Source organism: Gobius niger (assembly GCF_951799975.1).
Source record: "Gobius niger genome assembly, chromosome: 21".
Taxonomy (NCBI): domain Eukaryota; kingdom Metazoa; phylum Chordata; class Actinopteri; order Gobiiformes; family Gobiidae; genus Gobius; species Gobius niger.
The window spans coordinates 19355122-19379679 of NC_136872.1; the positions used below are offsets into that span (position 1 = coordinate 19355122).

Below are 24558 nucleotides of genomic sequence, written 5' to 3' on the forward strand. Positions count from 1 at the left end.
AACGTTTAGAGGACGACCCCATGGCTTTGAAGAGGTTTTTAATGCGGGCTACTAGCTACTGTGGCATGACGAGTGGTATAGGTATGTTTAAATGAAATTGCCAGACAACGCCATCCAGTAAAACTGGAAAAAATGTGCCTTAAGGCACACAGGTTCGACCCATAAGGACAGAGGCAGCATGTTCCTTTTTCACAGTTTAGTTTATTTTTCTATGTTGTACTTTATCATTCTGTTCGCTTCATACTTTTCGTTCACGCTAGACATTTCACAATGTTACATTCAGTTGAACAGTTTCACTTTAAGTCTGTCGGTTCACAGTATTTTCGTTTGGTCACAGTAGCTTTCAGTAGTACAAACAAACCACAACCGGACGACAAGAACAAGGCAAAGCAAGACAGCAGCATTGGGTCCACCTAAACGTAAATACAAAGAAAGTTAGCTGCGGAACAGTTCTCCTACAAAAGGCTAACCACGAGGCAAGGCAAGCCTACCGTCGCACGCCCACATCGAACTCCACCCGGCCGGTGCGGTGCTTCGATAGCCTCCCGGTTACGCGAGGGGCCCAGCAGACCCCGGACCAAACACGTCGGGAGAGCCATGCGGACGCCATGGAGTGGTGCGCCTTAAACCAACAGCCACCCGCGACGCTAAAATACAACCTGCGTTAGCGGCCAAACCAATACTGAAAAGAGGACGAACGAACCATAGCTACCTGCACCCGTAGAACATTGCGCACAGCCTCTGGGCCAGCCCAACCAGGCCGGAGGACGCCAGGGAGGAAGACAGAGGAAGTGCGTGTGAACCAGGGTGGGCTTTTATACTTTTTACGCGCTGGCGCCATCTGCTGTTCATTAGTTATTTTAAAATACATTAAGTTTTATTGGATTAAAATGCATAAAACTGATTATGCCACATCTACCCCCCCAAACTGCATCGGCGTCCCGACGATGAACATTCTTACTGTAGCACTACACAAACATTCAGGCAACGGAAAGGGCTATGAGGCTTACGCTTCCCGAATTTAAAACCAAGGACACCATGGGACCAGTGTCCCAACATAACGCGGGCCACGGCAACAGGTCACCGGACGTCGCAACAATAAAACACCACCCACTCTACCCCACCTGACCCACCGGTCGACGTTGTGAGGGGCCTTGACGGCCACGAGCTGAGGGAAAGGAACTTTTAAAAAACTTGGCCTCCACACGGGCTGTACACGGCTTCCCACGTATCAGTAACGGCTGCCCTTGGGGCTATCGGTAGTAGAGGCACACTCATCTCACGCCTACCCACCGCTACAAGGGGTATGAGCCCCAGAGATGCCAGGTACAACGTAACACAAGGCCAAAATGCTGTGTCTGTCCCCACTAGCGTCCCATGTTGCTATAGCTGCTGTCTTGCTTCTGCACAAATAAAAGTACACGTTACTGCCACAGAAGTACTTTCTCAAATTAACAGGGTTCTCACAAAATGAACCACAATGTCCAAAACAAAAAACAGCAGCTCTAGAGTATCTTTAGAGAAATCTTCAGTGCAACCACACAGAACAATATTATGATTCCAGTTGTTGTCAATACAATTAAATGTACAGCAACTCAAAAGGCACACAAATAGTAAATAAAACATGCAAAAGTACACACATAAACATGCATCAACAGGGCTGGAACGCAACACGTTTTTAGTAGCCAACACAAAGATATCTACAAAGAGCTGTCCTTTAGCTGTTATCTTGTTAACACTGGTCTTTACTGAAGGAACATTAGCCTCTGAACCAAATGTCCTGCCAACGATCGCCAAATGTGGCATGACGAGTGGTATAGGTATGTTTAAATGAAATTGCCAGACAACGCCATCCAGTAAAACTGGAAAAAATGTGCCTTAAGGCACACAGGTTCGACCCATAAGGACAGAGGCAGCATGTTCCTTTTTCACAGTTTAGTTTATTTTTCTATGTTGTACTTTATCATTCTGTTCGCTTCATACTTTTCGTTCACGCTAGACATTTCACAATGTTACATTCAGTTGAACAGTTTCACTTTAAGTCTGTCGGTTCACAGTATTTTCGTTTGGTCACAGTAGCTTTCAGTAGTACAAACAAACCACAACCGGACGACAAGAACAAGGCAAAGCAAGACAGCAGCATTGGGTCCACCTAAACGTAAATACAAAGAAAGTTAGCTGCGGAACAGTTCTCCTACAAAAGGCTAACCACTAGGCAAGGCAAGCCTACCGTCGCACGCCCACATCGAACTCCACCCGGCCGGTGCGGTGCTTCGATAGCCTCCCGGTTACGCGAGGGCCCCAGCAGACCCCGGACCAAACACGTCGGGAGAGCCATGCGGACGCCATGGAGTGGTGCGCCTTAAACCAACAGCCACCCGCGACGCTAAAATACAACCTGCGTTAGCGGCCAAACCCATACTGAAAAGAGGACGAACGAACCATAGCTACCTGCACCCGTAGAACATTGCGCACAGCCTCTGGGCCAGCCCAACCAGGCCGGAGGACGCCAGGGAGGAAGACAGAGGAAGTGCGTGTGAACCAGGGTGGGCTTTTATACTTTTTACGCGCTGGCGCCATCTGCTGTTCATTAGTTATTTTAAAATACATTAAGTTTTATTGGATTAAAATGCATAAAACTGATTATGCCACACTACCATAGACATGCACTAGCCTAGCTGTTTACATTTTATATTGTCATTATGGAGTTTCCTCTGGGGCAGGGTTCACAGCGAACATGATGTTTGTAACACACTGTCCATCAGTAACTCATTGTCCTTTACCAACTCCTGAGCCGTCTCTTCATTTGTTTTGGGCCCTGCTAAGAATGTGAAAGATACGGGACAGGAAGAATTGATTGTCCAGGAAGAAATCACATGGGGACACTGTGCAAAACAGCCCATATGGAAATAGTTAAATCCTGGCATGGAGCAGATACAGATGTTCTTAAACTGAATTTTGGGGATTTCCATAGAAATACAGCCACATATTTCATTGTTGGTGTTCTACATGATGCACAATGAACACTTTGTCTTTTTTTATATATATACATCCAGCTGGACATGCAAAATAAAGGCTTTCTACCTTTTTCAGTGCCTCAGTGTTCCGCTTTTTTCACCCCCGTTGAGAATGATCCCTTGTGTGAAGCGCTTCAATGAAAGAAAATCATGATCATTTAATTGGAAACAGTCAGACCCTAAAAACCCTCTCTTCCTATGTCAATGTTTTTAAGTGACAAAAACATTTTACAGCCGAAGAGTTCTTGTCCCAAAAAGGGCGTGTATTTTAGACAATTCCTTTACGTTACAGGAGCAGACCTCAAACTGCAGCCCAAATTGGATTCCAGCTTTGTGCATAATGCCAGAGAAATCTCTCGGGGGTGAAGCAACAATGTAGTAAATGGGTGGAGTTGAGGACAAGAGTTTCGAAACTTAAACAGCTGGACAACATTATGCGCAGTCATGTCAGAAATGGAGCACTATCGGCTTGTTCTGGTGTTTGCTCTGACCGTTTCATCTTTTCATGGTAAGAGAGCTTCTTTATTCACATACATTGTTCTCTATTTGCTGTCTATTCAAGTCAGAGTGCAACAACTTTGAACATTTCTCGAGAAGAAGAAAGACAGAGTGATGGAAATGTTTTCCCAAGTAGATGGAATTGGGATTTGGATATGCATAATTGAAGAACTCTAAATCTAACCCTAAGGTGACAGATAACAGGTTCTTACTCGAGGACAGAGGAACTACTGTGAGAGCGTTTGATTTATTTTAGTATTGATGTAATCGGCCAGACGATGCTTTGAGAGAGACTGAAGATGCACAATGTGACTCCAACATGCCAGACTGAACACTAACAGATGCAAATGAATCGCTTCTCAAACAATATTTTGATGTGCATCAACATGACAGTGATTGATTGTTGTAAAGTATATGATATAACATTGTTTTGTGGTTTTCTTTCAGGCTGTCAAGGTCAAGGTAAGAAACTACGCTCACTCTATAGCTTTGTAAAAAAAAAAAAAAGCTTTGTAAAAATGTTTTATACACAAGGTGTAACGGATTAGGTGTGGGGTATTTAGTATTTTTCTCTTTTTCTTTCTCTTTTTCTTTTCTCTGTTGATTTTTCCTAATATGTTTACATCCTTTGTAAATGTATTGAATAAAAATGAAATGCTGGGTGTCTAAAAAGCAGTCGCTGTATTGTGCTGTTGGGGTGAAGAAGGAGCTGAGTCGAGGGGCAAAGATCTCGATTTGGGTAATGACTGAAAGGACAAGATCACGGATGTAGGTGGACGAAAAGCACTTCCTTCACAGGGTGGACCCTTGGAGATCCATCCACCCATCCATCCATCCATCCATCCACCCACCCACCCACCCATCCATCCATCCATCCATCCATCCATCCATCCACCCATCCACCCACCCACCCACCCATCCATCCATCCATCCATCCATCCACCCACCCATCCATCCATCCATCCATCCACCCATCCATCCATCCATCCATCCATCCATCCATCCACCCATCCATCCATCCATCCATCCATCCATCCATCCATCCATCCATCCATCCATCCATCCATCCACCCACCCATCCATCCATCCATCCATCCTCTTTTTCCGGGGCCGGCTCATGGGGGCAGCAGTCTCAGCAGAGATGCTGAGACTTCCCGATCCACGCACACCTCCTCCAGCTGTTCTGGGGGGACCCCGAGGCGACACCAGGCCAGCTCGGAGACATAGTCCCACCAGCGTGTCCTGGGTCTTCCACGAGGCCTTGTCCCAATAAGACATACCTGGAGCACCGACCAGGAGGTATCAGAATCAGAACTACCTAACTAACTGAGCTCCTCACCCGATCTGGAAGGGTGCGCACAGCCACCCTGCGAAGGAAACTCATTTCGGCCACTTGTATCCGCAATCTTGTCCTTTTGGTCATTACACAAAATCTCATGACCATAGGCGAGGGTGGGAACATAGATCGATCGGTAAATCGAATCAGAAATCAGTCACCCAGGGAGGAGCTCGGTGTGGAGTCGCTGCTCTTTCATGTCGAGAGGAGCAGCTGGGGTGGCTCGGACATCTGTTTCGGATGCCTCGGGAGGTGGTCCAGGCATGTCCTACTGGGAGGAGGCCTCGCAGAAGACCTTGAACTCAGTGGTGGGACTACATGTATGTCTCTGGGCTGGCCTGGTGTCGCCTCAGACTCCCCCCAGAACGACTGGAGGAGGGAAGTCTGGGCGTCTGCCGCCTCCGTGACCCGAACCAAGAATGAATGAATGGATGGATGTGTGTAAAACAGCTTTTGGCCTTTAATCTGTTGTTATTTCAGCAGGAGGTTCATATAAACGTGTGTGTCTATGGGACTCTCAACAGTTTGGAATCAGGACGGGAGGGAAGCAACTTAATTACTTTCAAATGTCACTCTCACTCTCTCCTCACTTTGCAATCTCACAGACCTCATTTTGTAGCTACGTGTATGATCTAAACCTAGTGCATTTTCTCCAGTTCAGCTTTACCCAGGTGTAAAAGCTTACAGCCTATAGGCCTCATTTGAAAGACCTTCAAAACTGAGACAAACTGATCTTTTTCCCACTTTTTTTTTGACTTCATTACTTTTTTTGTTGCATTTTCATCCTCGTTTTCGTCTCATCTTTGTTGCTATTTTGACACTTTTTTCAAGAACCTTTTAGATTTGGGTAAAGCCAAATTGGAGAGAATGTGCTCGGTTCAGGTGGGGGCTAAGAGGTTAATAAAAGAAAACAAAAAATCTTACAGAACATCATTTTAAGGCAGTACAAGGGCTCATAAGCCATCTAGTGGTCGCCAAGGGAACAGCACCTGTTGCAAAACTGACCATCTGCTTGAGGACAGTGTGCGTGTTTCATATCCTCTGAGAACAACAACATCCCTGTCTCCTTCAGGATTCATCAAGTAAAGCAAATGCAAACATTTTTCAGTGTCATAAATTCTAAAGTTCCACTGTGAACTGAATCATATATATCGTTAATCCTCTGTCAGAAAGTTCTTTTTGTTTTGTTTTTTCGTGCAGCCTTATTTTCTGATTCCGAGTTCCAGCTAATCCGTTTTGTCCCATTGGAGATATCCCCCTGACACTGCGCTGGCACGAGATGGATGTTTTTTTCTCCGACTCACATCCTGTTTTTATCGAACACATGATAAATCCCCTGGCGGTGGATACATTTAAAGCTCTGTGACTTGTTTGCATCATGTTTTCTAGCCATAAAAGGAGGAGGTAGTTATTTGTTGCTGCCTCACATTATGCTCACAGGTCCAGATTCAGATCCTTCTCGACCCTTATAGACCAGAGCAAAGCCTCACGCTACTTTGGAAAGAATGTAGGAAGTAACCAAGGACGCCATTAACTAAGTTTTAAAGAGTCTTTTTTTTTTGGTTGCAGAGTGCACTGGTCAGGGGGGTGCCTTTCGCCCCCGGATCGTGGGAGGGGATGAGGCGGCGCCCGGTAGCTGGCCCTGGATAGTCAGCCTGAGCTACGGGACACGACATTACTGTGGAGGCTCCCTCATCAACGAGCACTGGGTCCTGACCGCAGCCCACTGCATGGACCCACCAGGGTGAGCGCTTTGGTCAGTCGTCCGTGGATCAGTTAAAGGAACAGGCCACTATTTTTACAAACTGAGCTTAGACGAGTTCTTTAGGACCTGTCTGATCTTCACCCGTGCCTTCAGTCACGTAAACACAGCGCAGACGGCGTTAGCATTTAGCCTCTCCCTCTCTCCACTATAGCTCCAAAACAAGTCAAGATAGAAGCTACCAAGCTCTTCCACGTTTTCCCTATTTAAATACTGTGAAGTGTTACACTACAAAGTATAATGACACAAAATTAAACAATGTGGATTTTCTAAGCGGATAAAAAGGGGAACTATGATTTAAGGCGTAATAACACCAGGAGTAGTTCGACATCTGGACAGTAAAGTGAAGATTACTGCGCGGATTTTGAACTACTCCTGGTATTACTACGCCTTACAATATAGTTCCCCTTTTTATCCGCTGAGAAAATCCATATTGTTTAGTTTTGTGTAATCTTAGAGCTTGGTAGCTTCTATCTTGACCTTGTTTGGAGCTGTAGTGGAGAGGGGGAGAGGCTAAATGCTAACGGCGTCTGCATTGTGTTTACATGATTGAGGGCACACGTGAAGACCAGACAGGTACAAAAAACCTCTAAGCTCAGGTAATAACACAGGGTTGCCAACTTTTCACCAAACTTTGGAGTGAGACTTTGGTCGGTCCTGAGCTGGGGGGCCTTTTTCATGGCAATAGTGTCTCGTAATCGTATTAAATTCTAAGCCAAAAACAAGTCGTTTTACATGACTGAGCACATCAGGAGCTGCATGATGGATTAGAGGGGGTTGGCTCCACCCCACATGACCATTAGAGCCTATTGAAAGTGTGGGAGGGCACTCTGAAGGGGGGGTTAGGGGGTCCTCCCATTTTTTATAATTCAGATATGATTTCCTGCAATCTGGTGCATTTTAGATCAAAAATAATAATTGTAGCTGGTCTACTTACTGGTGCTAAAGAATTATATTTCTGGGCCCCTTTCAAATTGGGGCCTCTCAGCAAATGCCCAGAGTTTCTCTGCGTCAGTCATTCCAATTATTACCAACAAAAATCAAGTAGCACAAGCTTTAGAAAATATATGCAACATTTGATCCCTGTATTTTGCAGTATGTTAGAGCATGTTTGATGATTACATTTTGAATATGATTATTCAATGTAATAACTGTTTTTTCTCTGCCTAACTCTCCCTCGCGCAAAAGGGAAAAAAACTGAAGTAAAAGAGGTCGAGCTTCAACTCGATCTCCTCTGTAACCATTGTTTATTATTTCATTAGGACTTCTATTTCTCAAACTCGTTTGCGTGCTCACTTTGAGCTCCTCGTGGGGCAGCAGCAGCAGCAGCGGCGGAGGTGACCGGGGCGGAGGAGGAGGCAGTGGGCGCGGTGATGTCGCTTCGGATGCGGCCAAGAGTGGAGTGAGCTGAGTAGGGCTGAAACAACTAATCGATTAATCGACAACTAATCGATTACTAAAATAGTTGTCAACTATTTCAGTAATCGATTCATCGTTTTCTAGTAAACACAGACTAAAATTGAGCAAAAAAGACATGAAAATTATGTATCTTGGATGAAAACCTACTTTGTTTTTAAAGTTAGGGTCTGCAGTGTTTTGTACATTGTAAATTTCATAAATATCTGTCTTTGTCTCGTCCAATCAGAAAGCAGAATTAGCACAAATAACCTTGTACAAACGTTTACTTTAAGTTTACTCCATCAACATGTCCTCAAGCGCCGCCACTTTAGCTCTATGTGAGATTTTTTTTGAAAAAATACAATTTCCATGCACCTTTCACAGCCAAGCGATTAATCGATTAATCGTAAAAATAATTGGTAGATTAATCGATTACCAAAATAATCGTTAGTTGCAGCCCTAGAGCTGAGTGAACAGTGGGAAGATGTGAGTGTCGGGGCTCCTGTAGCCACCTCGTCACGGAACCCACGCGCCTTTTTCTCTCCCATGGCCCGGGAGAGCTGGCGCTGGGAGCGTTCGGGCGCGTTTCCCCGGAGCCGCGCTCTAAAACCCATTCTTCGCAGGCCGCGCTCACGTCCCGCGGGTCGTTCCCTCTGCAATCCCTCCGTCCGCCCCACTCCTGCAGTGACTTTTGTTTTGCAAAATAAGCATGCACAACTAAAGTGACGCCCCTCCTCCGAAGAGGAATAAAACAACAATACAAAAAATGAGCCGTTCTGGCTCATTTTTGTCAGTGTGGACAGGCACATAGACAAAATAAAGCGTCTGCAGACGCTCACTGCAAAAAGTCAGGGATATTTTTGGTTGAGCGTGTGATATGAGGAGCGTGTGATATGAGGAGTGTGTGATATGAGGAGCGTGTGATATGAGGAGTGTGTGATATGAGGAGTGTGTGATATGAGGAGTGTGATATGAGGAGCGTGTGATATGAGGAGTGTGTGATATGAGGAGTGTGTGATATGAGGAGTGTGATATGAGGAGCGTGTGATATGAGGAGTGTGGTATGAGGAGTGTGTGGTATGAGGAGTGTGTGGTATGAGGAGTGTGTGGTATGAGGAGCGTGTGATATGAGGAGCGTGTGATATGAGGAGTGTGGCGTGAGAGCGTGTGAAGGCACTCAAAAAATGCGTGTGTCTCACGGTGAAAGCGTGAGAGTTGGCAGCCCTGATAACATATCTCAGTATGTAAAAACGCTGGCCTATTCCTTTAAGCACTTTGTATCTTGACCCAAATGCATGTTTTTGCTTTTTTTTAAGGGGCAACTAAAACTTGGGGATTTACTCAATAAAGATGATGAAATGATAATTTTGCAAACCATCAGAAATAGGCAAAAATGTACTGGCAAATGTCTCAATTTACATCGCTTTGTCACACCTGAACACGCGACAAGATGGCACAAAAACACTTTTCCATATTTCCCCCGATTTTTTTTTTGTCATTTAAAAAAAAAAAGCTTTTTCCCATTTTTTCCCCACATATTCTCAATTTTTTCCAAAATAATCCTGTTTTTTTCACCCAAAATTTACTTCTCGTCCACCCCATTGTCTCCATATTTCTTGACATTGAATGTCAACTCAATGTTGTAAATTTGCATGTTTTTCAAACAATACAAGATAAGAATTTTGATATTATCTTGCATATGATACATTGCGATATACAATATATTGCGACATATATGATATGTTGTGATATACAGTATATTGCCCACCTCTACTGTTCAATAGGGAAGTCCCCAAACTTTTCAGGCCATGACCCCCCAAATCACTGAACCTACAACTCGGGACCCCCCTCTGTAAAATGTAATTAAAATGTAATTAGAATATATAACTATTTAAGGTACAAAACTGGTAAAATCTGGTTTAATCTGGTTAGCTTGGATACTGTATTTTGAATTCATGGCTTTCAGTACCATCAACTGAACGGGGTTGAGTTCACGCCTTGATAGTAAGTTTAGTCAAAGAGAAGAGATGGTTTGAGGGAAGGGTGAAGGAGGCGATTTGAGTGAAAAACAAAGAAAACATTATTTTTTTTATACATACATGGGTCTCATGCACGTAAACACACCACACTCGATTGTAGTCTTGGGCTAATGAATTGATCTGGCAAAGTGAGACATGACCTAGCTCCATTATCAAATAGTTTCCACATCTAGATCACAGAAAACACAGGGTCCTGGTTATGGAAGTACTTATAGAGGTCAGACAGATGAGTGTAAAGAAGCCTCTGAATGAAAGATGAAAAGTCCTCAACTCCTACAACCCAGTTCATTTGACGAGTGTAATATAGTAATAATGTCCTGGTATGTTTTTTTTTTAAGGGAGGAGAACCTCACAACAATCTATTTTGGACGCCACAACATCTCCACTTTGAACAACACGGTGTCCCGGGGCATCGGCTCCATGTGGTGCCATCCCGAATACAACCAGACGGGGGAGATGGAGAACGACATCTGCCTGCTGAAGCTGACCGAACCCGTGGCCTTCACCGAACACATCCGGCCCGTGTGCTTGGCCGCGCGGGGCAGCACCTTCCCCGCCGGGTTCCCCTCGTGGGTCGCAGGCTGGGGCGCACTGGACGAAGGTGAGAATAGAGCTACAAATATCATTACTGGTTTTAATCCTGGCCGAACCCAAAGGCGTGCTGGGTAATCGGGGGAGTCGGGACGTTTCCCGGTGGGCCACAGTGCTTTTGGGCTACCAGAAAAAAGCAATAGCAATAATGGACTCTGCCCAAGAAGTGACTTCCTGTTTCGATCCAGCGCGCCAAAATAAAAGCACCATGTTATTCATTAGTTCGGGAGTTCATTAGTTCAACTTTCTAACTATTAACAGACAAAACACTTAAAATGTGTGTATTTAATGACATTCTTGTAATGTTGCAAGTATCTGCTGCTGAACTAATCAATGAGACGAGCTGTGTGCTTTTATTTTGGCGTGCTGGATCGAAATAGGAAGTCACTTCTTGGGCGGTGTTGTTATGATTTTAAGTTATGCACAGAGTCAATCGTACTTTTCCAAGCCCAAAGGCTGACTGGGCTTCAGCAGGAGCATGGGCTGCTGTTTTAGACATAAATGAAGTTACACAAAGGTTTTTTTTGTCATGTAAATCGATCAAAAAGGCCTAATGAGGTGTTGAAATCAGCAAGAACTTCCGCATTGCACTTTGCATTTAGCGCGCTGTATCATGAGGTGCCAGATTAAGTTGGTGCAGTCCCGCGGAGAGACGCAGAAGAGCCTGTATGAGAAAATAAGTGACAGGAAAAAGGCAGGTGAGGCAAAAAAAAAAAGACAGAATGAAAGGCAGAAGTGACCAATGTGTAAAAAGTATAAGACCTCAAAGCTGACTGTGGAGACGTGTCAGGCCCAGATTATGAGCGTAGCGGCCGAAGTAGAAAGAGGTAACATTGATCCAACAAACTTCCATAGAAGAAGAAGAACTTTATTTATTCAGCACCTTTCACAGACATACTCACAATTTGACATGCACTCCATACTCACTGGTGTGCAGTTTCCCCTGGGAGAGACCGACAGAAATGCTGTCCCGAGATGCCCGCAGATGTTTGGGCTGGTTTTAGTATTAAAGACATCTTAGTATTAAGATGTTCCAGCACACCCCTCCCTGAGCCTCACAATTGTACAAATGCCAGTGCTGTACCTCATCTATGACTAAATGGGGTGTTATGCCAGGGATTTTTAAGGATTGAAGCTCCGAATTGTGTAATAATATTTCATAAAATCATCTTATGGTTTTATGCTTGAGGGCCGGATTTGACCACCGGGCCTGACGTTGCCCACCCCTGCCCTATAGGGACATTATTTCAAATTGTAAAACGCAAAATGTCAATGCTCAAGTACCCAGGATAATGTTTTGAGGTATTCGAAAAGTATTCAGGGATAGTAGAGCAATTGAGAATGTAAACAAACAGATATCTAAACTACAGGGTCGGCAGACTGTTAGTAGAGGTAGAGAGTAGAGTAGAGTAACTGGAGACCAAATAATGATGTCAATTTCAGTGCAACAGACCAGCATCTGGTAATAATGTTCCTGCTTAGAAGACTTTAGGAAAAATGTGGTGAGTGTGTGATGGTGATCTAATGAAAATACACATAACTAAACCAACGTGAACCAAAATACCCCTCTCAAAGAAGAGCCCTTTGGAATTAGAATTAGTCGCATTACACTGCTTTTATTGTGAAAATCCCCATTTAGTCGCATTACAGTGCTATTATTTTGAAATCCCAATTTAGTCGCATTACACTGCTATTATTGTGAAAATCTCAATTTAGTCACATTACACTGCTATTATTTTTGAAAATCCCCATTTAGTCGCATTACACTGCTATTATTGTGAAAATCTCAATTTAGTCACATTACACTGCTATTATTGTGAAAATCCCCATTTAGTCGCATTACACTGCTATTATTGTGAAAATCCCCATTTAGTCGCATTACACTGCTTTTATTGTGAAAATCTCCATTACTCGTATTATACTACTTTTATTGTGATAATCCCTGTTTGCATAATACTGCTCTATGTGCGAAAATCCCTATGTTACATTATAGTGTTTTCATAGTGAAAATCCCTGCATAATTGTGTTGTAATTGCAAAAAATCCCTATTTTGTTGCAGAAAAAAAAAACTGTTGACATTGCATAAATCGAATCAAATGTATTCATATAGCACATATTAAACCACTGTTGTTGAACAAAGTGCTTCACAAAAAGGTCTACAGCACAGCTAAAGTCTTTAAAACTGCTGCTGAAATGGCTGAAAAACCTCAATGTACCTGAAGTCCTATTGAAATGAATGGGCAGAATTCCCCATACAAATGAATGGCAGAATTCCCAATCCTGTAGAAAAAAACTGATCAACTGCAGAAGTCAGTGGGAAAAATTGGACGGATTCCGCAGTCGATCAATTAGTTTGTCTTTCTGCTTCTAAAGGTGGCGAGCGCAATCCCGAGGCTCTGCAAGAAGTGAAATTGCCCATCGTGGGGATCAACGAATGCCGATGTCTCAACATTTATTACGTATCGGAAACAACGATCTGTGCCGGATATCCAAGCGGCGGACGGGACTCATGCCAAGTGAGTGCATCACCCGTCGCTCATGTTGGGGTCCAAACAGAGACACTACATAGATGGATGGATGGATGGATGGATGGATGGATGGATAGATGGATAGATGGATAGATAGATAGATAGATAGATAGATAGATAGATAGATAGATAGATAGATAGATAGATAGATAGATAGATAGATAGATAGATAGATATTGACTCTTGGTCTCTGACGAGTTGCCCTCGAGCAGCACGGCCTGAGACGTCTTTAACCTTTTCTAAAGCCCGATTTAAGAGTCTGGCTTTGTCTGTGGCCTTTAGGAGCGGCAAAGTGCTGCCAATGCTCTGGCTTTGTTCAGTCTTCTTTTCTTTCGGAGTCAGGTTACCAAACCACACAGTAAGACAGTTAGGTTATTCTCTATTACACAATAGTAGACGTTTAAAAGAATTTCAGTATTTTGAGAACATTTTCGACCATTAAATGTCCAAGTCGATGTTGTATGAAGATCAATCTACTGAAACTCAACTCAACTCTATTTGTCATATAAGAAAAATACTGGAATTTCCTGCTAATTATAAAATATGATTAAATATTATTATTATGATGATTATTATAATCATTGAATAACCATTTTTATTATACGGCTTTTCACAATGCAAGTAGAACGCTCCATTGACTTGAATGGGGGTTTCTAACATTCAACCGGTCATTATTTTCTGATAAAAGACCTATTAGATACTCAAACAGTGACCGTTGCCAATGGCAATGGAGTTGGTGCTTGTAATACAGGTCTTTCATATCACTCATAGGCTAGGACACTAACTCTGTCCCCGTCTCTGTGAGAGAAGTTGTGGGAATCATCTTTCAACTTACCCAGAGATTCAGCACCATTCCTCCAACTGCACCTTCAACGAAGAAGCTAGCCTTGCTGCTACAAACCTAGCCACACTGTCTGAAATCACAACAAACGCTGCCAACACGCAAACTTTTGGGAACTATTTTCGTTAAATAAACCTTTGTGCCTTCATAAAAGTGTATGAAGTTTATTTATTGTGTGTTCAATTGGCAAATATCCGAATAATAAGCGGGATAATGTATAGAACACTGTTCATTATTGGGAAAATAAGTACCTTCAGGTACTTATTTGGTACTTAGTCTGGTTCGCCCTGTTGGTACTGATAATACATACACATCTACATTATCCCTTACATGTATTAGACTCTAAACCTGAAATCATGATCAAAACAACAAGCAGCCATTTTAACAGACTCTGTGTCTTAGCACTTAAATATTCATGTTCCTGGGGCTCGCGACCCACTTTTGGGTCTCAACCCACCAGTTGAAAACCACTGCATTAAACTGTTTCCCATGAACGGTCAGCTTTCAACTACAGAATCACCAGAGATCTGCACATATAAAGAGAGCATTTCTGATCATGAAGGAGATGATCCAGTGAGAGGCTCCTTCCTACTCGTCCAAACTAGCATTAGCACAAACAAAGCCATTTCCTTTACGTTACCTCAAAGTATTAACCTCTCTGTGCAGGGGGACTCCGGAGGCCCACAGGTCATCAGGCTGGGCTCGTTTTGGGTCCAGCTCGGCATCGTGAGTTGGGGCCTAGGCTGTGCCCGCCCCAATCTGCCAGGGGTTTACACCCTAGTGCCCGAGTATGAGACCTGGATCACCTCGGTGGTGGACAGCTCCGCCTCACCTGGATTTGTTCTCTTCGACCCACCGGACGAGGACAACGATTTGCATTATGTCTGCGAAGACAAGCACGAGTACTACAACACTTACTATACCTCTGGAGTGGACAGTGGTGCCAGGCTGGACTCCTGCCAGCTCCTCTCCCTCTGTGCTATTCTTCTGCTCCGAATAATGTTGGCGTTTTAATCACAATGCCTGAAACAAGTTTAACGAATTTGATCAAACATAAGTGTGTCCTGTGTTATGTTCGACTTTGGACAAATAGGAAAAAGTCTTGTTGAGATTTAAGAGTCTCATTTTCAGGGAAGCCTCGGGCCCTTCTTTAACATGTTTTTAGTCAGATTAACAAAAATATCAGCAGTTTTTCATTGGCCTTCTTTATGTCAGCGAAAATATTGGCGTTTTGAATTTGGAGCTCGGTCATGTGTGTGGGTCGGATATGGGCCCCATCTTTCCCGTGGGCCTTAGTTTGCCCACCTCTGACCCAGGACCTACTTGCTCTGAGGCGAGAGTAAACACCACTGCACAAAAGCTAGCAAAACTGTGTATTTGGGGGTTGATTGGGGGTTGGCACAAATACAGTGTTGCTCAAGGCGAAGTTGGAATCTTGCGCCAGGTTCGTCGGGGAAAAAAAGGGTTAGACTGAGGCATGGTGCGCTTCCTCTTCGCTCTTTTCTCCACATTTACATCGTGCACAAACTACAAACTATTTCTCCCACTGTAAGTTAAACACTGTCCATGTCCTGAGAGAGATCGATGGTATCAAACTGTTTGAGCGTGAGGTTCGCCTCATAATGGAAGCTCTTCAATCCGTTCTGGCTCGGCTCCAGAAATAGAAACTGAAGCCAGTGGTTTCAACGGAGTTCACCCCTCCCACCTGATAACGGAGCTCAAGTGTGAAGATCCAGACCCGCTGTACAACATGAGTACGAGGGTCTGGGATGGACCAGGCTCGTCCAGCCACTTACTGCTCCAGGTGAAGCTGAAGACTCCACATAGCGCCACCTGTCTGCAGAAAAGTCTAGTACGAGATCTAGACCAGTGGTTCTTAACCTTTTGGAGCCGCGACACCATTATAACAGGTAAAGGGGTTCGTGACCCCCCACCCGGGTCACACCTTGAAAAATAGGAACATTAGCCTACATAATTCTTAAAAAACAAAGAAAAAAACAAATGGTTGAAGCACATGCTACAATAAAACTTTAGATTATATGCTAATGAAAATATGTATATTTTATCTAAATGATCTGGCGACCCCCACAAAATTAGTCTAGTTTGTTGAACTAGACTATTCTTCTCTGTTTATTCTAAATTCAACACTTTCTTTAAAATGTATTTCAAAATAAAGAGAAAGACGAGCGTATGGTTACCTTTGTGTTACATTTTGTATGAAAAACGCTTTATAAATATTGATTGATTGATTGATTGATTGATTGATTGATTGATTGATTGATTGATTGATTGATTGATTGATTGATTGATTGATTGATTGATTGATTGATTGATTGAAAATATTGATAGAAGGTTAGTAAAATATTTTTAATGGTGATTATATATTCATATTGTATTATAGTAGATAATAACAATAGTCATTGTAGTCATTATTCATTCGGCTTACTTGGTGTGGTAAGCTAATACTGTAGCCAATTGTTGTCTCTTCCACTGTATGTCTACATACATTAGGATCAAACACTGCTTCTCCTTTGTGTTTATGCTTCTCACCCATATGAAAAAGGGTGGGAACGAAACTCATTTCTGCTGCTTGTATCTGTGATCTTGCACTTTCGGTCCTCACCCAGATCTCATAACTATAGGTAAGATTAGTACAGTAAAGCAGTCTGTAAAGCTTTGCCCTCCCTCTTCACCACAACACAATTGTGTTGCATTTAAAAACAATTCCTATACGTTACAAAAGCACACCGCTAACTGCAGCCCATATGGAATTTCAGCTGTGTGTATAATACATACTACCTTCTCATGGGGGAAGCAACAACAGTAAATGGGTGGAGTTCAGGCAAAAGCTCCGAAACATAAACAGCTGGTCCGGTGTACGGTCATGTCAGAAATGGAGCACGTTCAGCTTGTTCTGGTGTTTGCCCTGGCTTTTTCATCATTTCATGGTAAGAGAGGAGATTTTTTATTTGCATACATTGTTCTCTATTTACTCTCTATTCAAGTAAGAGTTTAACTTTAAAATCACTCGAGATGAAGAAAGACAGAGTGATGGAAATGTTTTCTCAAGTAAAACCATCCTGATCGCAGAGCAGATCGTCTTAGTGGAAGGCTGGTGTTTTGAAGATGGCTTCCAGCAGGTCCAGACTTTTGTTGTGTCCCTGGGCAAAGCACTTCACCTGCCTTGCCCTTGATTAAGTGATGGTGGTTTTCGGATGAGGCGATGATGCGGTAGATTGGCAGACTGTCCCACCACAGAGCATGGAGTGAATCAATAAGGCCATGAGAGGCATCTTTGAGCATTAGCCTCTTACCTGCCATCCCTCTGATCAGTGAGTTAGGGTCAGGGTCAGGGTCAGGGTCAGAGTCAGAGTCAGGGTCAGGGACTGCAAATGTGATGTAAATTGTGTTTTAACTCACTCTTACACATTTAGAACTGGGAAAATACTATCTTATCTTATCTAATGCCTTGAAAGCGCTTGAATTATATCTCTCTTATTGCCAATGGAACAGAAGGATTTTTCTTGCCTTTGACTTTTTTGGCTTGTTTTAAGTGTACAAGTAAATTCCTCTTACTGTAAACAAATAATGCTTTTTTCATTGGCAATCTTAGACCAAGACAGTCCGAACCTGCTCAAAATCTTAATCTTAATTCAAGCACATATCAAGCCATTTATCTGAGAGAAGATGGAATTTTGTCCATGGCTTAGGGATTCGGATCATGCATAATTGAAGAACTTTAAATCTAACCCTAAGGTGGCAGATAACAGGTTATTTATTACTACTTGAGGACAGAGGAACTACTGTGAGAGTCTGATTTATAATAGCATCACCCAGTCCTTTTTACTTGTGTGGTAATATTGTGAATTTACTCCCCATCGTGAGTAAATCTAACAACAAACGCATGACAAGTGAGAAAACCAGTCTATTTTAAGAGTCTACTTACGTTTCCAAAGAATAGACTGCTTTTTCTTACTAGGACAGTGTGATAAAGCTACTCATTTTGTGACAGCTAATAGCGAGAAAGGATTTGTAGTGGAGGAAACCTGAGCCTACGATCAGCAGGTGAGGCGTTTAGAGAGAGACCGAAGATTCTCAAAAATGCACAATGTTACTCCAACATGCAAGAATAACACAATACACACAAACGGGTGCAAAATGAATGGATTCTTAAACAATATTTGGACGTATGGTGTGATTGATTGTTGTAAACACTGACGTTGTTTTGTGCTTTTCTTTCAGGCTGTCAAGGTCATGGTAAGAAACTACACTCACTTTACTTTGTATATTAGGATGCAGAGGTTTTGGAAAACTGTAGTTGTAATGTCTAGTAGTAATAGCATTTTGCATTTTGTTTGTTGTTTGTTGCTTTATTTGTCATTTTGCATGAACTGTACAACGAAATGTGTCTCTGGGCAGTGGAAGTGCTGCGCCCCCTGGGACCCATCTCCATGATCTGGAAGATTCACCTACTGTACATGTTTTTATCTTGTAATCTGAAACTCCATAACAATGTGTGACTTTTCTATGTGCTGGATCCACTGTTGTTTTCAGACAATGGACAGAGACTTTCAGGGTCCACAAAAGCCTTTAAACGCTGACTATGCATGGTTTTATTTTACTGTGTGTATGCGTGGCTTCTGTTGGATCAAACCAAGACCAAGAGATCAGCCCGAATATCTATTACAGTGGCCTTTTGTCCACCGAAAAGTTCATTATGGTGATGTTGGCGTTGTGTACAAAGCTTATTGTTTACATTGGCACAGCTGACAGGGCCAGCCCAGGCAAGATTGAAGACTGATTGTCTATCCACTAAAAAAAAATCTGAACATGTGCAATCATGAAACGTGCGCACAACAGTTACATTGGATGAGAATCTGAACTTCTGAAGTAGAGGTTTTCCCCACGATGTTACACAGCTCCCTGGAGTTCTCGTTTGAAAGCTTGAAATCTCTCGTTTCCAACACAAAAGACCGCAAGTCTCTATCACGTTCTGTCCCAAAGTTATTTTGGATGCGATGTTGTAGATGGCGGGAGCATGGGGTTCAAAAATTAAAGCGCAATTCTGTGCCCCCTCCAGAAGATGGCACCCCAGAGCCAGCCCTGGTTGCTGATAATATCTATGTTTGGGAAACTCCTGCACGGCCACAATCATAATCAAAACATTGAGTATTGTACTGTCGCATTTAGCAAACCGCAATGACAGTCCTTCCTTTACAGAACAAGATACGTTTAGATCGGCTTTGTCGGTCTTAGCTTTCAAATGAGGCATTACGCAGGCCTATAGTCTGTAAGCTCCAGTCCACAAGCTTTTAGATTTGAGCAAGCAAAGGTCTCATTAAACCAAAATGATCCTAGTTTGAGAGGAATGTAGGAAGTAACCAAGGCCGCCATTAATAAATCCATCCATCCATTTTCTTCCACTTGTCCGGTGCCGGGTCGTGGGGGCAGCTGTCGGCCCCAGCCCCTTCTGGCTCCTCCTGCAGGTGGTGGGTCCACAGGACGGCCTCACAATTCTAACCGGGCCTGTTGGTCTCTCATAAGGGGCTTCTGAACCGCTCTTTGTCTGACCCGTCACCTCGGACCTGTTTGCCCTGGGAGACCCTACCAGGGGCACTAAGCCCCCGACAACAGAGCCCCCAGGATCATTCGGGTGCTCAAACCCCTCCTCCACGTTAAGGTGGCGGTTCCAGGAGGGGGAGTAATTTTTCTTTTGGTTGCAGTGTGCAAAGATCAGGGGAGTGCCAATATCCCCCGGATCGTGGGAGGGGAAGATGCGGCGCCCGGCAGATGGCCCTGGATCGCCAGCCTGAGCCTCGGGACAGCACATTACTGTGGAGGCTCCCTCATCAACGAGAACTGGGTCCTGACCGCAGCCCACTGTGTCGACCCATCAGGGTGAGAACTACCAATATCTGAATTGGTTCGGTCGTTCGTCCGTGGCTCCGTTAAGCACTTTGCATCTCGGCCCGAATGTTTTTTTAATTATTAAGGGGCAACTGAACAAAAGTTTGCTACCAAGACACTACGGCATGGGCGATGTTGACAAAAATGTATATCTCAATATTTCTGGGGACTTTGTAGATAAAGATGATGATATTTTTGCAAACCATCAGAGTTATGCAAAAAAAATCAAAGTTATTTGAAAAAATCACACCCAATTTTTCCATACTTTTTTCAAATTTCTACCCAGCTGATTTACTCCAGGTGCAGAAGAAAAAATGCATGACGAGTCAAAAAAAGTGTTTATTGGAAATTGATGTAATTTGGCACAATAATAGTTGGTGGCACCCCGATCAAAAAAGCCAATGGGACCCGTACCATGTTTTGTACGGTGTTGCTATGGGAATGACCGGGACTCCTATGTTATTCTAATGGGACGGACACATAAATCTCTCATTATACACAATTACAGCACATTAGAGCCCTCTGTCAGGAGCTTGTGGACATTGGTCATGGACGTACAGCCCGTCAGGGCCGTCAGATGCTGCTTGTGATATAAAAAAAGGTAGGAGCTATTTCAACCTGGATAGACTCAAATAGACAAAAGCGGTGATTAGGAAGATTTATTGACATGTATATTAGTTTTGGCGATCAGACCCCGGCGGTAGACATCGATGTATGAAAGTCAGTATGGATAAACAGCTTGTAGTTAGGGATGCCTCCCGGAGCCTGGACACTGGTGGTGGTATGGAAGACCCGTGAAGCTGCAGCAGGTAGAAGCCGTGGATGGAAGAGGCGGAGATGGGGTGGAGGCGGGTCGCAGAGCAGCTGGGAAGCGAACGAACCATGATTGCTGGGGCTTAAAAGCGGGACCGAGGGTGATGATTGGCTGCTATGGAGGTGCGGCTCTTACGCTGATGGCTGAGGTGGGGGTGTGGCCCTCACGGAAGCGATCATTGGCTGGAGGTATGTGATGCTGAACATCGTCTCCCAGGTTGAATTAACGCCTAGGCTTCATTTCCATGGAAAGACTAAAATGTAGTTTTGATTTTTACAGACTCAGTTTAATGGCACATCAGGGCAATAAAATGTAGTAGGCGCATTAGCGCCCTGGCTTGGTTTACAGAGGTGTGGTAATGGATGCAATGAATTCATTTTCCAATTTTTTCACCCGAAAGAAACCCCTACAAGACACTCATCCACATTGTCCAAGCATGGACATTATCTTATTCAATGCTAAGCCTGGTAAAAGACAGAATACTGTTTTTTGTGAGCCCTCGGTCGTGCAGGGGTTTCCCAAAGTCATGGCTTTCAATAACATCAACTGAACGAGGCTGAGTTCAGAATATGAAAATATGGAAATTATTTTAGCCAAAGAGAAGAGATGGTTTGAGGGAAGGGTTACGGAGTCAATTTCAATTAAAAACAAAGAAAACCGTCAATAAATCGATCTGGCAAGGCATGATCTTGCTTCATTGTAAAATAGTTTCCACATATCTAGTTCAGAGTCCTAGTCCTAGTCCTAGTCCTAGAAGTACTTAAAATCATCTTTATTACCAGAGGTCATATACAGTAGATGACTTTGATGACTTTGAACCCTTTACTAACGGAGCACCGGCCGATGCTTTTTAGCAGGGTGTAATAATCCTAATAATAATGACCTGGTATGTTTTTTATTTAGGATGGACGAAGCAACAGCAAAAACAATAATCTATCTTGGACGCCACACCGCCTCGAATTTGAACAACACGGTGGCCCGGAGAATTGCCTCCACATGGTGCCATCCTGAGTACAACAAGACGGGGTGGTTGGAGAACGACATCTGCCTGCTGAAGCTGTCCGCCCCCGTGACCTTCACCGAAAACATCCGGCCCGTGTGCTTGGCTGCGCCGGGAAGCACCTTCCCCACCGGGTCCCACTCGTGGATCGCAGGCTGGGGCAAATTGGGCGAAAGTGAGAACAGAGTCACAAGTATCATGACTGGTTTTAATCCTGTTCACTTCCTTCCTGGTTCCTTCTTCTTCGGTTAAAGCTTCGATCTGTTCTTCCTATCAAGTCAGGAAAAACACAAAACTGTCCTCCACATCTTTAAAGCCCTGAACCCAACACTGTTCTGAGCAGCTTTAGCACGAAATCTTTTCACTGTGCCGCTGTTTGATCAAAGCTGTTTAATTTGTAAGTCATTCTCACTGCTGCCTGCAGGGGGAGCTCCATGTAAACTCCTCACCAGTCCTGACCTTTGCGTTTTAGAGCCACCATCTACTCCATATAGCAGGGGTAGGCAGACTTGCTTGGGGGAGGGCCAATTTTCTTTTCCGTCAAAATACAGAGGGCCGAACCTCCCATAAGTAATAAGTAATCATTTTACTGCTTAGATTACTTTCAGAAAAATGTGAGTGTTCAATAGGGATCGAATAAGTGAACCAAAATACAGCTCTTAAAGAAGAGCCATTTTGCATTATTCTCGCGCAATAACAGACTATTTGCAAAGACTATAAACTACATTTAATTATGTTCTCTGTCTAAAGCTGAGGACGTTTTACCCGAGGTTCTTCAAGAAGTGAAACTGCCCATCGTGGGGATCAACGAATGCCGATGTCTCAACCTTTTTTATGTATCGGACACGACGATCTGTGCCGGATATCCAAGCGGAGGACGGGACACCTGCCAAGTGAGTGCATCACCCGTCGCTCATCTGGGGGATTATGTGCTGTATTATGTACTGTATTTACAAAATACAAAACCATCATATTTGTTAAACCAGTGGTTCTCAACTGGTAAGGCATCGGGCCAAACCGAGACCCAAATAAGAATTGTATTTGTTATATAAAATGGAAAACACTGGAACTTCCTGCTAATTATTATTGAATAAACATAAATATAAAACTTGTTGCATTTTGTTTTGCTCTTTCCTACTGAGCACAAACAAAGCCATTTCCTTACCTTTGCATTACCTCAAAGTATTAACCTCTCTGTGCAGGGGGACTCCGGAGGCCCACTGGTCATCAGGCAGGGCACGTTTTGGGTCCAGATCGGCGTCGTGAGTTTTGGCGAAGGCTGTGCCCGTCCCAATAAGCCAGGGGTTTACACCCGTGTGCCCGCGTACGAGGGCTGGATCAACTCGGTGTTGGGCATGGCCGACTCACCTGGATTTGTTCTCTACGACCCACCGGAGGGGGACATGGATTCGCATTTTGTCTGCGAAGACCAGCATGAGTACTACAACAATTACTATGGCGGCTCTGTAGTGGACAGTGGTGGTAGTGGACTGACCTCCTGCCAGCTCCTCTCCCTCTGTGCTCTTGTTCTGCTCCGAATGGCGTTTTAATCATAATGCCTGAAACGAGTTTAACGAATCATTAGTGCATTTGATCAAGCATAGGTGTGTAGTGTGTTATGTCCAGTTGGGTTCAAAACTACTACTAATAAGGAAAAGTCCTGCTGAGATTTTAAGAGTCGACTTTTCAGGGGAGTCTCGGTTTGCTTCTTGAACATGTTTTTACTCATAGGAGGACGAGGAGAACATGGAACAAAGGGCCACACTGGATTTTTTTTAACTTGTCATACGGGTTTGGGTCATATTTAAAAATAATTTCATTAGCTTTCTTTGTGTTAGTGAAAATATTGGTGTTGTTATGTTTGTGGGTTGGATAGACAGTCGAAACGGGCCACATCTTTCCCGCGGGCCTTAGTATATTGGGGGTTTGCGGTGATTTGAATCTGTCAAACACAATGGGCTCGATCTTTCGCCTGGCGCAACAACAGCATTGCTCAAGGCGAAGTTGGAATCTTGTGCCAGTGCTTTTACCGGCAGCCTCGGGTCGTCGGGACAAAAGGGGTTAGACTGAGGCATGGTGCGCTTCCTCTTCGCTCTCTTTTTTACACAAACATCGAGGACAAGCTACAAACTATTTCTCCCACTGTAAGTTAAGAGGTCGGTGGTGCCATAGTGTTTGAGTGCGTGAATGAAACATCACCAAGGGAGTCTGTCCAGCCACTTACTTTGCCAGGAATGAAGCTGAAGATTCCAAGTCTAGTACAGTCTGCATATTCACCTTATTCCCGCCCCGCTCACTTTTGACTTGTCTCGGCACTTCTGTTGTATTGACACTTCCGGTAGAGCGCTAAGCATTTCCACGAGGGAAAATGTTCACCGCTCAAATCTGATGTCCAACGTTCATTTGCTACAACATGTCAACACTGCACCGTTTCTCTGCACGAATTGGCTTTGTTTTTGTGTAGTAACTGATTCGATCTGGACTCCACCAGTCCTGTGTTAACTGAAAAGGGGCGGGCACAATTCACGGCGGCGCCCACGTGAACCTCCGGAATGACGTGTATAGAAACACAAGATCGAGCCCTTTGTACTAGACGGACTATCCTTCTCTGTTTATTCTAAACTAAACACTTTCTTTCGAATGTATTTCAAATACAAAGAGAAAGACGTGTGTATGGTTAGCTTTGTGTTACATTTTGTATGAAAAATGTTAAACAAATAAAGCTTGATTGATTGATTGAAAAAAGCGTGTTTGTTGTTTTTGCATGGAATTTATTGATAGAAAGTTAAATCAACATTTAAAATTGTTGTTTTAAAGCAGTACTAAG

General features: G+C 43.6%; 2 protein-coding genes across 2 annotated transcripts; both read left to right on the plus strand.

Annotated features, from left to right (window-relative positions):
• Nucleotides 1–3461: 3461 nt before the first annotated feature.
• On the plus strand, nucleotides 3462–15414 carry LOC306981017 (chymotrypsin-like protease CTRL-1; the record flags this gene model as incomplete). The annotated part of the gene is made up of 6 exons (XM_079580563.1): nucleotides 3462–3525; nucleotides 3963–3977; nucleotides 6421–6595; nucleotides 10389–10651; nucleotides 13015–13157; nucleotides 14677–15414. 6 exons carry the CDS (start codon nucleotides 3462–3464, stop codon nucleotides 15022–15024), a joined length of 1008 nt encoding a protein of 335 aa, XP_079436689.1. The 3' UTR covers nucleotides 15025–15414.
• Nucleotides 15415–16894: 1480 nt separating this feature from the next.
• LOC306981018 (chymotrypsin-like protease CTRL-1) lies at nucleotides 16895–23285 on the plus strand (the record flags this gene model as incomplete). The annotated part of the gene is made up of 6 exons (XM_079580564.1): nucleotides 16895–16958; nucleotides 18253–18267; nucleotides 19734–19908; nucleotides 21635–21906; nucleotides 22482–22624; nucleotides 22934–23285. 6 exons carry the CDS (start codon nucleotides 16895–16897, stop codon nucleotides 23279–23281), a joined length of 1017 nt encoding a protein of 338 aa, XP_079436690.1. The 3' UTR covers nucleotides 23282–23285.
• Nucleotides 23286–24558: the final 1273 nt, after the last annotated feature.